Here is an 11,348-nt window from a genome sequence, read left to right on the forward strand (position 1 = left end):
AGGTACCATGCTTTCAAGTATGTTTGAAATTGACACCTTATATTCTGTTTGGAAACTATCATTTCGAACGCCTTGAAAAGCAGTTGTCACTCGTTTCTATTAGTATAATATAATACAAGCGGAATCATCGTAACAATCTTTGCTTTAGCTTCAAGTAAATGGTTTCTCTTAACATATTGTACGCTGGTCGCGCTGTGTGGTAGGATTTCGTATATATGTTTTCAATGCTGACAGGAACTTGCTCTTTACAATGATAAGGAACAGTAGATATGACAAAATATTTCGTAAAAATGTGGTACATTTTACTATTGGAAAATATAGAGAGTGGTATCTTTATAAATAGTTTATACACTGAAAACAGTGGTTTTCAATTTTTATAACAAGCTACTCGAGAAGTTTAATAACATTTTTCAACCATTTCGTATTAAAGTACCGTTGTACACGTTAGGTCTGAGTTATGATTGACTTAGCCACTGCTATTTAACCCTTTTGCGGGCAAGACAGCTATGACCATCGTTTGCTCGATTTTTAAGCGCTATTATGTAAATTTCAAATATCTGTGAAAGGGTTAAAATCCGTGGCATCCAAGGCCAATCAACGCATAGTAAGAAATGGTCTTCAGTGGCTTAACCCATTGACTCCGAAGCAACCTTGCTTATTCAATAGAAAATAATAAGCGATGTTCGCCTCCATTGAGCAATTACTATAATACGAAACGTCTTTAGGCGCTGTTCGTCATTGGTAAGCAGTTAATCCTGAACGCCTTTAGGTGCTAATCAGAGTCAAAGGATTAAGCCAAAATTATGCAACTATTCAACGTTTATATACTTCAATTAGGTTGTAATTTTCTGCTGCCATCGGCACAGAAATATTTTACTAATTAGTATTGTACTTTAAAATTGTGATCTTCGACAGTCATTCTTCATATTTGAACGTTCGTTTACCTTAGAAGGTATTGACCTTCAGTTTTACAGCTATTACGTTTTTTATTGAATCGAACGAGGTGCTATGGTAAATCCTGGAATAATTACTTTAGCTTTGAATTATGTACTTGGAAATTTGGGAATGAAATTCTTGGAGATAATAAAAACTGGGATTCGTAGTATAAGAAACGGTATAAGGAACATCCTGGTCGTTTTAACTGTAAGAGTAATCAAAACGTTGAGGTAACAAGAAATGAGAATTTCAGTGATGTCATCGGTGTTCATTTAATTAGCAAAAAAGCTTATGACTAATTTTAAATTTTGTTCACAGTATTTTTTGATCAGATTACTGGAAACGATTAAAATTCGCATGGCACTAAAACACCCTGTACAGCCTTCACTGGTTATCCGTTCGTGGCCACTCATAATAATGGCATTTCTGATTGAATTAGGATCGGAGAAAGAACCTAATTAGGATGGATAATCTTGGGTAATCAATTACAGTAACGAGAGGAATTCTTTCTTTTTTAACGATAGATTCAAAATAACTATAAATACCTCTAATTGAAAATCAACTTTTAATTGATATTAATTTGATTTATAAGATATTAATTACACTTCTAAAATTAGTAAAGCTTTCAAATATAATTTTATTAATCATTTTTATTAGGTATAAGGAAAAATGTAAAATTGTAAATGTATTATCTATATATAGATGATTTCTTTTTATCAAGTGAAATAAACGACTATAAATGCGATAAGTATTGAATTTATGTAGATGTTGTTTCGTTTTCCCTTACCTTTTTATCAATATTCTCCTTCTAACACTGGTACCTATAGAAATTTACAAGTTGCATTAACGGAAGTCAGTACTGACCACTCTAAAGCTGTCGGAAACAGGTACTACATTCTATTAATTTATTTTTTTTCAAATGATATGTGACATTTATTGCCATGGTTTATGTTTCAAGCTTAGGTTCCATCGCGGTAAGATTGCAAGTTACGTTCAATTTGATTTACGTTGATTCATAAATAAATTAAACTTCTTTTAACTTATTATATGATTCTAATATTCGGAAAAATTCATAAGTATGTATTTTATTTATTATTCAACATCAGTTATCGCTTTTCTACTTTCAACAGCTAACATTACTTAACATAGGTTCCGATACCTTTGTCTTATTATTAGAAGCATGTACGTGTGAAAATAAAATTAATAAAAAAAAATATATATACGGTGTTTTATTTTATATAGAAAGATGTTAAGGTTCAATATTTAAAAAGTCAGTGATTGAGGAAACAAATTTTATAGAAAAAGAGTTAATTACTTAGTAAATTAAATTATTTAATTACTAAGTATTTAGATATAATAAGTAACAAATATTATGAACCATCTTGTATACTTCTGAAGTTATCTTCTTGATGAATTTTTATAAGGTGTTGCATAACAGTGTTATTTAGAGTAAAAGTCGCGACAAATATAATTTAAAAGATCTTATTATCAAAGTAGACACATTATAAAAATAAAACATATAAGAAGAATATTTATTTAACTTTTCATTAAAGTAACTTTTCTTTTTTATACCTATATGAAATATTCAGCCGTGAGAACGTATTAATAAATATAAATTCGTATTGCACATCGACCAATGGAAGTATCACTATGCTAAAACGGCTGGTAATTAAAATATTCACTTTCACTATTTATAAAAACCTGTAATGTAGCCTATATCTTCAACTGTCACGGGGTAATTAAAAATTTAAAACATTTTCTAATTACTTTTCACAAATATAAGATTATGCAATTAAATATCTTAATTTGTACACTGTAATTGTATTCAGCATTAAAATACTTCATTTTGTTAATAAATGAAGTTATTTCTTGAGTTGAGAATTTGTGCTTATAAATTCTAAAATTGCAAAGATGAGTTCAATATAATTTCTTTCTACAATAGTAAAGAGATGTTTCATTTGTATCAATCTATATATTATACAGTACAGAATAGTGATTTAACAAAAAATTACAAAATTAATTGTTTTCAAATTCGACGTACCAATCCAGCGGTATTTAGTATAAGCTAACTGAAAACACCTTTGGAAAGAAGGCTATATTATCAGCTGCGGGAGACAAGAGAAGAGAATTCAAGACTGAAGAGCAAAACGATTAAGTACTTGGATTCTTTGAAGTGTTATCGTCTTGCGACGAAATTTGGGAGGGTTTGTCCTCCAAAAAAAGAAATGGAAAGATAGGTTTAAGCAGGGGAATTTTAGAGGAATCCTAGGAGAGCTTCTGGATTCCCCTGCTCCATACCTTTTCCCCTTAAATAAGGTGTATAGATTATTCTACACCTTGTTTCCCACAATTTGAGGAATATGGACCTAAAATGGAAGAAGTTCATAGCTCTTTGGATATCTTCAAGCTAAGCGGAGCCTAAGGTGGGCCTAACACGGATAGATAAGACGAGTGGTGGGACATTCCTTCTCCTACACTTCAAATAATGCTCTTGAAAAGGATTGATTCATATTTTAACATAATCCCAAATGACACTTTAGTTTTATATGCAAATGTGCATTATTCTTCAATCGACTCTTGTATATTTAATACCCGTTTGCACCCGGCTTTTCTCTAGCTGATACATCCGGCTTTTCTTTACACAATTTAGCGTAAAGACGCACCCACGAATTCTATCATTGAGAAATTTTTTATGGAACAGCAAGCTTGTAACTTTCACTTCCTTTAAACCTTTGATAGTAAACAGATGCGTCAGTAACCCAGGAAATTCCGAAGGGCAGGTATAAGTTATGTACTTTCTAATGGTTGCGTGACCTTGGGCAAGGTGATCAGGTCTAAGAAAAAATCTGAGATTGCCTCTCGTTCAGAGGACGCTACTCCCACACTTCCAAAAAAGGTGCGCTAAGGGTGAGACGGAGCATCGAAAATCAGAATTTAGAAAGCTCTTGATTACTTAATCCCGTCACTTTCTATGGCTACTAGAAATTTCGTTATATATCAATTATTATAACTCAAAACGAAAATAATTATTTATTATATCTGAATATTTCAGTTACACAACGTAAAATTTATGTAGCGTATATATGTAAGTTTAAAGCAAATGGTGAAGTATCGCAAGTTTATTTAAAAGAATTTCTTTGGAATTGTGTACCGTATAATACATCAATCGAAACGTATTTTAATTCTCTATAAGAAAGCATTAACGTACTTGGGTCGAAAATTCATTAGTTCAAATTGGGTCATCTTGGGGAGAGACCTTCGGGCTCTCCCGGGCTCTCCCTAAGATATCTTTTGAACTAACCAATTTTCGACGCAAGTACCTAACTATTTTCTTATAGAGAATTAAAATACGCTTCGATTGATATATAACAAAGTATATAATTTCATTAAAAAAAATGAAACTAACAATGAGATCTTTGGAACACCTCCACTTCCGGTACCGACACATGCATCACGTGATGCTCCGTTCGACGCCATTTAATTTTTCCTAATGACATTTTTTTCTATCTTTTACCATTTTAAAACTATATCTTAGTTTTGGTCCAGTTGCACGGGACACCCTATAGATACCGCTCCTGCATTTAAATATTATTATAAATGCTACCGTATCCGAACTATTTTACTGTTAAATTAATAAAATATTTACAACTAACGAATAAAATCTGTCACAGGCAATCGAAATAATGTAAAGTAGCGCGACCTGTTTACGTGGATAATTTACGAAACAAACTTGTTCAATCAGTGACTACATATGCAAAAGACTAGACAATGCCTTTGTTTTCGACGGGTCATGATTTAAGGGCCCGTCGAAATGTATGTGCTTTTCCTCACTTTTCTCTTTAGTTATAAATAGAAATGTGAGCGGAAAAGTGTGGTTCTTTATTTGATCTATGTAAGCGACTAAGTATGAGTTGAACGAATTTGAAAAGGCCGCCGATGTTCGTTGGGCAATACAGGGGGGTACCCCTCCTTACTGAACGCCATCACGGCTTTGCCCGAGTAAAGCCAATTTGTAATATAATGTGTAATGTATTTCAGGGGTCCGAGACACCCCCAGGTGAGATCAGGGGTGGTATACCCCCTGTGGCTCGGGGGAGTAGAATACGGCCACGGTATCCCCTACCTGCCGTAAGAGGCGACTAAAAGGGGACACACACGCACATTCACATAATTGTAAAAGTAAGGCGGGGAAACGGATGTAAATTGTAAAGCGAATTGGAATTAAGTATAGCGAGCAAACAGAGGTGAATTGTAAAGCGAATTAGAAATAATGTAAAGTTTGAAAATTGCGCGGGTAAAGTTGGCAGGAGTGTCAACTTCACATGCGCGTGGCCACAGCCGACTCTAGTAAATACTAGCCATGCTGAACAACGTGGCAACACCGCTCACGTGACAATCGGGAGTCCTATTTTCAAAAATAGAGTCCTGTGCTTGGAATTGTAATTACCGTCTTTTTTAATTAAAAGCTGTAGTAATATACGCTATTTTGTATTAATTATGTATAAACAATATATAAACGTTGCAACTATGGCAAATAGAAGTGATGTGGTAGTATAAAATTGTTATAAATGTGATATAAATTTTGTGTACTCTCGAAGTAGTTTGATGTTGTGAAGCATGATATTTGAAATATTTACAATGGTTTCAAGAAAAATTAGGTATGAAGCAAAATGAAACCATCTTTGGATCAAATTGAAACATTTAAGAATTGATAAACGTGTATATAAGTGAATAAAAACCTTGAAACAAGCGAAATTATTGGAACGAAACCAAAGAGGTTATGTGAAGTCCAAAGAGTAGTCGGGAGTCTGACGACGTTGATTGGCTGGGAGTCTGGGAGTCCGGGAGGCAGATAGAGTAGGGTAGGTGTTGATATATTCAGACCGGACTCCTGCGATGTTGCCATTTTTACTTCAACACGGCTAGTATCAGAAAATATAATTAAAAAATTTAAATTGTTAATATATTATTTAAATAAATGACTGTTAACTAACACATAGTTTAGGGAAAGAAGAGCTCATACTTTTCTGAGAGCTGTTTCTGGTACGAGAAACGTGGCGGGTCAGCGCTACATATTCCCCTGTTGGTCGGTTAGGTTGAGCGCCTCTAACGTTCAGGCCGGCTTTGCCTTATGAAAGGGCGTTGCATTGGTTTTATTTTTGTTTAACTATGATGTACCAATCCGACACTCTTAAAATTTTTACAGATAATAGTTAAATAGTAAAGGATTATTCTTAATTTTTTCGGTGGGTGTCATCCAAGGGATTGTTTATAAAAATAATTTTCAAAAATTTATTTATTAATTTTCAACCCTTAATCATCGAATAAAAATTTTGAAAAAAAAATATGATATACAGCTAATGAATACCTACTATTTGCACTTTAATGTGATCAAATATCTTAAATAGTTTCCGAGAAAAAAAATGGTAAAGGTTTTGGGTTTTACCTTCATATCTCCCTTATCAGAGGGGGTACGGGGTTGAAATTGCACACAATTGTTGTCTAGGCAAAAAGCATTATGTGGTATAAATATCAACCGAAATTGTTGCTGGGGCCGATTCACTATGCTTATACGGCTAGACCCTTTCCTATCTTTTCTAATGCAAGTTTTAAAATCCCTATTGCTGTATTTAAGTGTATAATAACTTTAATAAATATTCTAGAGAGAAATTGTGGCAAGGGTGAATAAAACCAGTTACATTTCTACATAAATGATACATATTTTTACCTACATGGGTGCGAGGTAAAATAGAATGTGCATTTGAAAAAAAGATGTTTTCTAAAGTAAATAAATAATTGTAAAAGGATTCGTCTGGATTGATGTAATGTCTCCCTGATGAGATGGACCTGCAATTGCTAAAGAACAAATATATAAGATCAAAAATATTTATTCTCATTTATCTAAATTATTTATTCTTTACCTACTCTTTGTCGATACTACAGACTATCGAATTTCACGTTAGACTGCACATGCATACATGTAGACTATGGCGGATGAACTATAAACTGATGAATACGTGTGAATGGATGTTCTTAACAGCTATAGTTGGTTATAGTATAGTTTGTGGTAAGCACAATTTATTTCAAAGCACATTCTAATCAAGCAAGTGCCAATTTGTGAAGGCACATGTCATATAGTTACTGCTACTGGTACCTGCTAATGAACAGGTGAAGAAGTTACCTCTAAGCAATGACATTCGCATTTTTTTCGAATCTGTTCTAATTATCACGTTCAAATCTTGTTGTTTGTACGCACAAAAGATTAAATGATCGCAACGAAACGAGCGAGCTAATGAAATCGTTCGCACCGCTTTTCTCGACACGATAAGCAATAATTAAATGAAACGGGGCAGTACATCGAAAAATATTACACTTCATGTGCGAAAATGTCCTCGGAATCTTCCTTGAATGACGTGCCAAATGTTGTATCGAGACTACATACTTTACGCTTAGGTTACGAGGATAATGATGAATCTCAGCAAAACGTGAACCTTGCTGCGCCAGGAGATTCATATTCTGAACCTGTGTGTAGTACACAACCAATTGGTAATGTTACTCTTTCACGTACTAGACGTGCACTTAATTTTGTTTGTGATGAAGATCAACCAACTTCTTCAACAGCTAGAAGTGGAGAATCTTCTTCCTCGAATGGGGATAAGTAAGTATCTTAGCATGTTTCAAATTTTAATTTTGTAAAGTATAATTCCATAAAATTCTGCTGCATTTGCAAGCATTGCTTTTGTAATAAATGTATTTGTATTAATGTTTCAGTAGACCGCCAACAAATGCTGCAAATGCATTGCATTTAGAAAGAAGACCTCAAAATAGTATTGCCTTGGAGAATGCATCAACAAATAGTCAAGCAACTGTAGCGTATAATTGGCAAGGTACAAAGGCAACAATGCGAGAAAGAATTGTCTTTCTTTTCAACAATGAAATATTATCAGATGTGAGCTTTATAGTAGGGAGAGGAGCGCAAAAACAACGTATACCAGCTCATAAACTAGTCTTATCTTCTGGAAGTGCCGTTTTTGATGCAATGTTTAATGGAACACTTGCAACAGCTTCTTCAGAAATAGAAGTACCTGATGTAGAGCCTGCTGCTTTTTTGGCAGTACTTCTTTTTTTATATACAGATGAGATACAGATAGATCCTGAAACTGTGATGACAACATTGTATACAGCTAAGAAATATGCAGTAGCAGCTTTAGAGAAGCATTGTGTGGATTATCTGAAAAATAATTTAACCAGTGATAATGCTTTCTTACTTTTAACACAAGCTCGTCTTTTTGATGAACCTCAGTTAGCTGCAGTATGTTTGGATACCATAGATAGATTTACTACAGAGGCATTAAATGCAGATGGATTTACAGATATTGATATTGATACATTAAAGATTGTTTTGGAAAGAGATACTTTACGCGTTAGAGAATCTAAAATATTTCAAGCAGTTGTCAGGTACATGAATATGCATATAACTATGTACTTTAGTATGTATGTATGTATATATTTATTTGTCATTCCAAATAGATGGTCTGAAGCAGAATGTACAAGGCATCAATTACCAGTTACTCCCGAAAATCAACGTCGAGTGTTGGGAGGTGCATTTTCGTTGGTCCGTTTTCCTTTGATGTCGAAAGAAGAATTTACTGCTGGTCCAGCACAATCTGGACTTTTGACTAATTCAGAGGCTAGTATTATAATTATCTATAGTAAACTCGTTATATTGTCGGTTCTGGGGCTGCCTCATGCACTATGATGGCAAAGCAAGCGTCACTAACATGTGTGAAACTTGATGTGAAGGGGAACTTACTTAAACAGCAATATAGCGAGAGTTTACTGTACTTTGGCATATATCTTATGTAATTGCAAAACAGTTTGTTAAAAAAAAATATTTTTTAGGTTCTCTCTTTATTTTCGTATTTCATACTAAATCCGAAACCAATGATAGAGTTTCAAACAATGCCTCGTTGTTGTATGACTGGTAAAGAACAAACGGTTTGCAGATTTCAACATACTAAGAGTAGATGGGGATATAATGGAACAAGCGATCGTATAAGGTGATTTTCGAAATAACATATTATTAGTTCTACAATTACAAGATCTCATATAATTATATTTTTCATTTATTTAGATTCAGTGTTGATAGGCGCATATTTCTTATTGGATATGGAGTTTATGGCAGTATGCATGGTCCAGCAATCTATGAAGTATTAATCGAATTAATACACACTGCTTCTGGGAAGGTGATTGCTACAAATGCAACAAGTTTTAGCTGTGATGGTTCAAAGTACACTTATCGCTTAATGTTTAAAGAGTTAGCAGAAATTTTGCCTAATACAATTTACACTGCATCCGCAACATTTAAGGTCTGTACACGATTGTTTGATATTTTCTATTTTTCGGTGAATATTTTTCGGAATATTATATTGTTATTATTATTTTAGGGTCCTCATTCGCATTATGGAACTAAGGGTTTGAAAACGGTAATGGTAGATAGTGATTCGGGAAATGGGAAAGTTAAATTTGAATTTAATATTGAGGCTGGAGATAATAACGGAACATCTATTGATGAAGGACAAATTCCTGAGCTTATATTTTACACTTAATAACTCATGTACATAACAACAACATTCCTTTTTTTCAGCTTCATTGTCTCTTATAAAGTATTATTGTAAATTAAAATTAACAAATTTTATATGTCAATTTTTTTGTCAATGATAAATTTTATATTGAATATAGAGCTTTTAACTAAATGAATCATGAGCATATTGCTAGTCTTTCAAGTTTTATTCATGCTGCAATCGAAAGAATAATGCTTTATATTTCCTATTTAATTGAGAGTGTTGAAACAAATTAAAGATCTCAAAAGGGCCTTATTGGGAGAAGAGACTGATTCGTACCATTGAAGTAAAATTAAAGTTGAAGCAAATAACTTGTTTTTTAATTAAGTATCGTAGTGGTTGATTTCTTCAAAATTAAGCAAAACTTAGTTTCCTACTAAACCCTGTAATAAATGAGAATCATTTAAGGGTTTTATGGGTAAATAAGTTTTAAGCTTGAAGAAGATTGAACAAGTCATACATTGAACAATATTAATATTCGTAATTGAAGATAATCTATTTTTCTATCTTTTCAAATAATATGTACATGAGTGGTAAATTTATATATACAGTAGTAACGATTTTATGTATAAAGAAATATAGATTCTCGTTATCATTGTTTATAAATTTATTTTGTTTAATCGTTTGTTTTCTGATAAGTGCATAAAATAACATAAAATTCGTATTCGTGTTATCTCTTAGCATGAAATAATAATATGCTACAGTTTAAAGCTTACTAAACATTGTTTAGAAAAGTTAGCAATAAATTCTATAAATTTCGTAGGAAGTTGTACATTGTCTGTATGCATGTAGTAACTAAATGGAAGCAACATATTGTTATCTTTCTAGTGTTGCTTTAATTTGAGCGATATAAACGTAATATTAAGGAAAGTTACTATATTTTTTCGTTGAAATATTAGATGTACTAAATCTTCCATGTTTCTTGTTAGTACTGATTAACTGCGCAAACTAGTCAAACACTTATCTGCATATATTTGCACAATAAAGAAAATTGATGTATGATCGCGATATTTTTGTCAATAGCGTGTAATTATTTATACTGTAATTGTATTATAAAAGAGGAAGATGCACATAATAGCATTAGAGAATTAAATAAACTATTTATTCAATGAAAAATTTATTCTCTTCCATTATTTCCTATCATATTCTTAAATCTCTATACAGTTTTTCTTGGATATTATCATTTTAATTTCCATTTTAATATGTGAAAAATCAATTTTAATACAGGGTGTCTCACTTAAATGGATACAGTGGAACTATATATTTTTATGTGGAACTATTTTTTTAAGTGGAACTATATATTTTTTTTCGGATCATGTAATAGTGCTTCTCAAGACGAATTCATTAAGCTATAATGTATACACACGATTTTAATCAGTTTTCAAGATATAATGTTTACAAATTTCCCGATTTTCAGTGGATACGACTCGGTTTGAGTGACAAGTCGTAAAAGTGACCCTATTGTAGCGGTAAGTGCCACAGCGGGGGTTTACGCTAGGAACGGCAGACCCAAAGAATAAGAAACCGCAACAATAGAGGGGACCCCAAATATAAAGTGGTATCTTCGGTTTCCTATTAGTTTCCATGATATTAATTAAAAACTTTCGTACAATACATAGAATTTTTCCTATACAGACGCAACTACAGTAATGCTCGGCTAAATGTTAGACTAACAGGAAGGATGGAAATAAATGAATCTGAGGCGACGATTGAACGTTTCGATTTATTTTCCACGAGAGCAAGGAGCGAGTTGTTCCGACGAAAGACTCGTAAAGAATGCCCATTTCG

At 32.8% G+C, this 11,348-nt stretch overlaps 1 protein-coding gene across 2 annotated transcripts; it reads left to right on the top strand.

Moving 5' to 3' along the window:
- Nucleotides 1–6,968: 6,968 nt before the first annotated feature.
- LOC114878053 (BTB/POZ domain-containing protein 1-like) lies at nucleotides 6,969–10,676 on the top strand. 2 transcript variants are annotated; one of them, XM_029191537.2, is made up of 6 exons: nucleotides 6,969–7,594; nucleotides 7,711–8,394; nucleotides 8,467–8,626; nucleotides 8,839–8,996; nucleotides 9,071–9,305; nucleotides 9,384–10,676. In XM_029191537.2, exons 1-6 carry the CDS (start codon nucleotides 7,323–7,325, stop codon nucleotides 9,543–9,545), a joined length of 1,671 nt encoding a protein of 556 aa, XP_029047370.2. In that variant the 5' UTR covers nucleotides 6,969–7,322; the 3' UTR covers nucleotides 9,546–10,676. The 2 variants fall into 2 exon arrangements, with proteins under 2 accessions (XP_029047370.2, XP_029047288.2); XM_029191455.2 differs by having other exon boundaries at nucleotides 6,970–7,594; nucleotides 7,708–8,394.
- The last annotated feature ends 672 nt before the right edge of the window (nucleotides 10,677–11,348 follow it).

This window comes from Osmia bicornis, chromosome 4 (assembly GCF_907164935.1).
Source record: "Osmia bicornis bicornis chromosome 4, iOsmBic2.1, whole genome shotgun sequence".
Lineage (NCBI taxonomy): Eukaryota > Metazoa > Arthropoda > Insecta > Hymenoptera > Megachilidae > Osmia > Osmia bicornis.

Bases quoted from the DNA above. Each gene is read 5' to 3' on its own strand.
- LOC114878053 (XM_029191455.2), top strand. From the start codon at position 7,323: ATGTCCTCGGAATCTTCCTTGAATGACGTGCCAAATGTTGTATCGAGA. The intron at 8,395-8,466 runs GTACATGAATAT...CATTCCAAATAG, and splicing joins ATATTTCAAGCAGTTGTCAG to ATGGTCTGAAGCAGAATGTA. The intron at 9,306-9,383 runs GTCTGTACACGA...TTATTATTTTAG, and splicing joins CTGCATCCGCAACATTTAAG to GGTCCTCATTCGCATTATGG.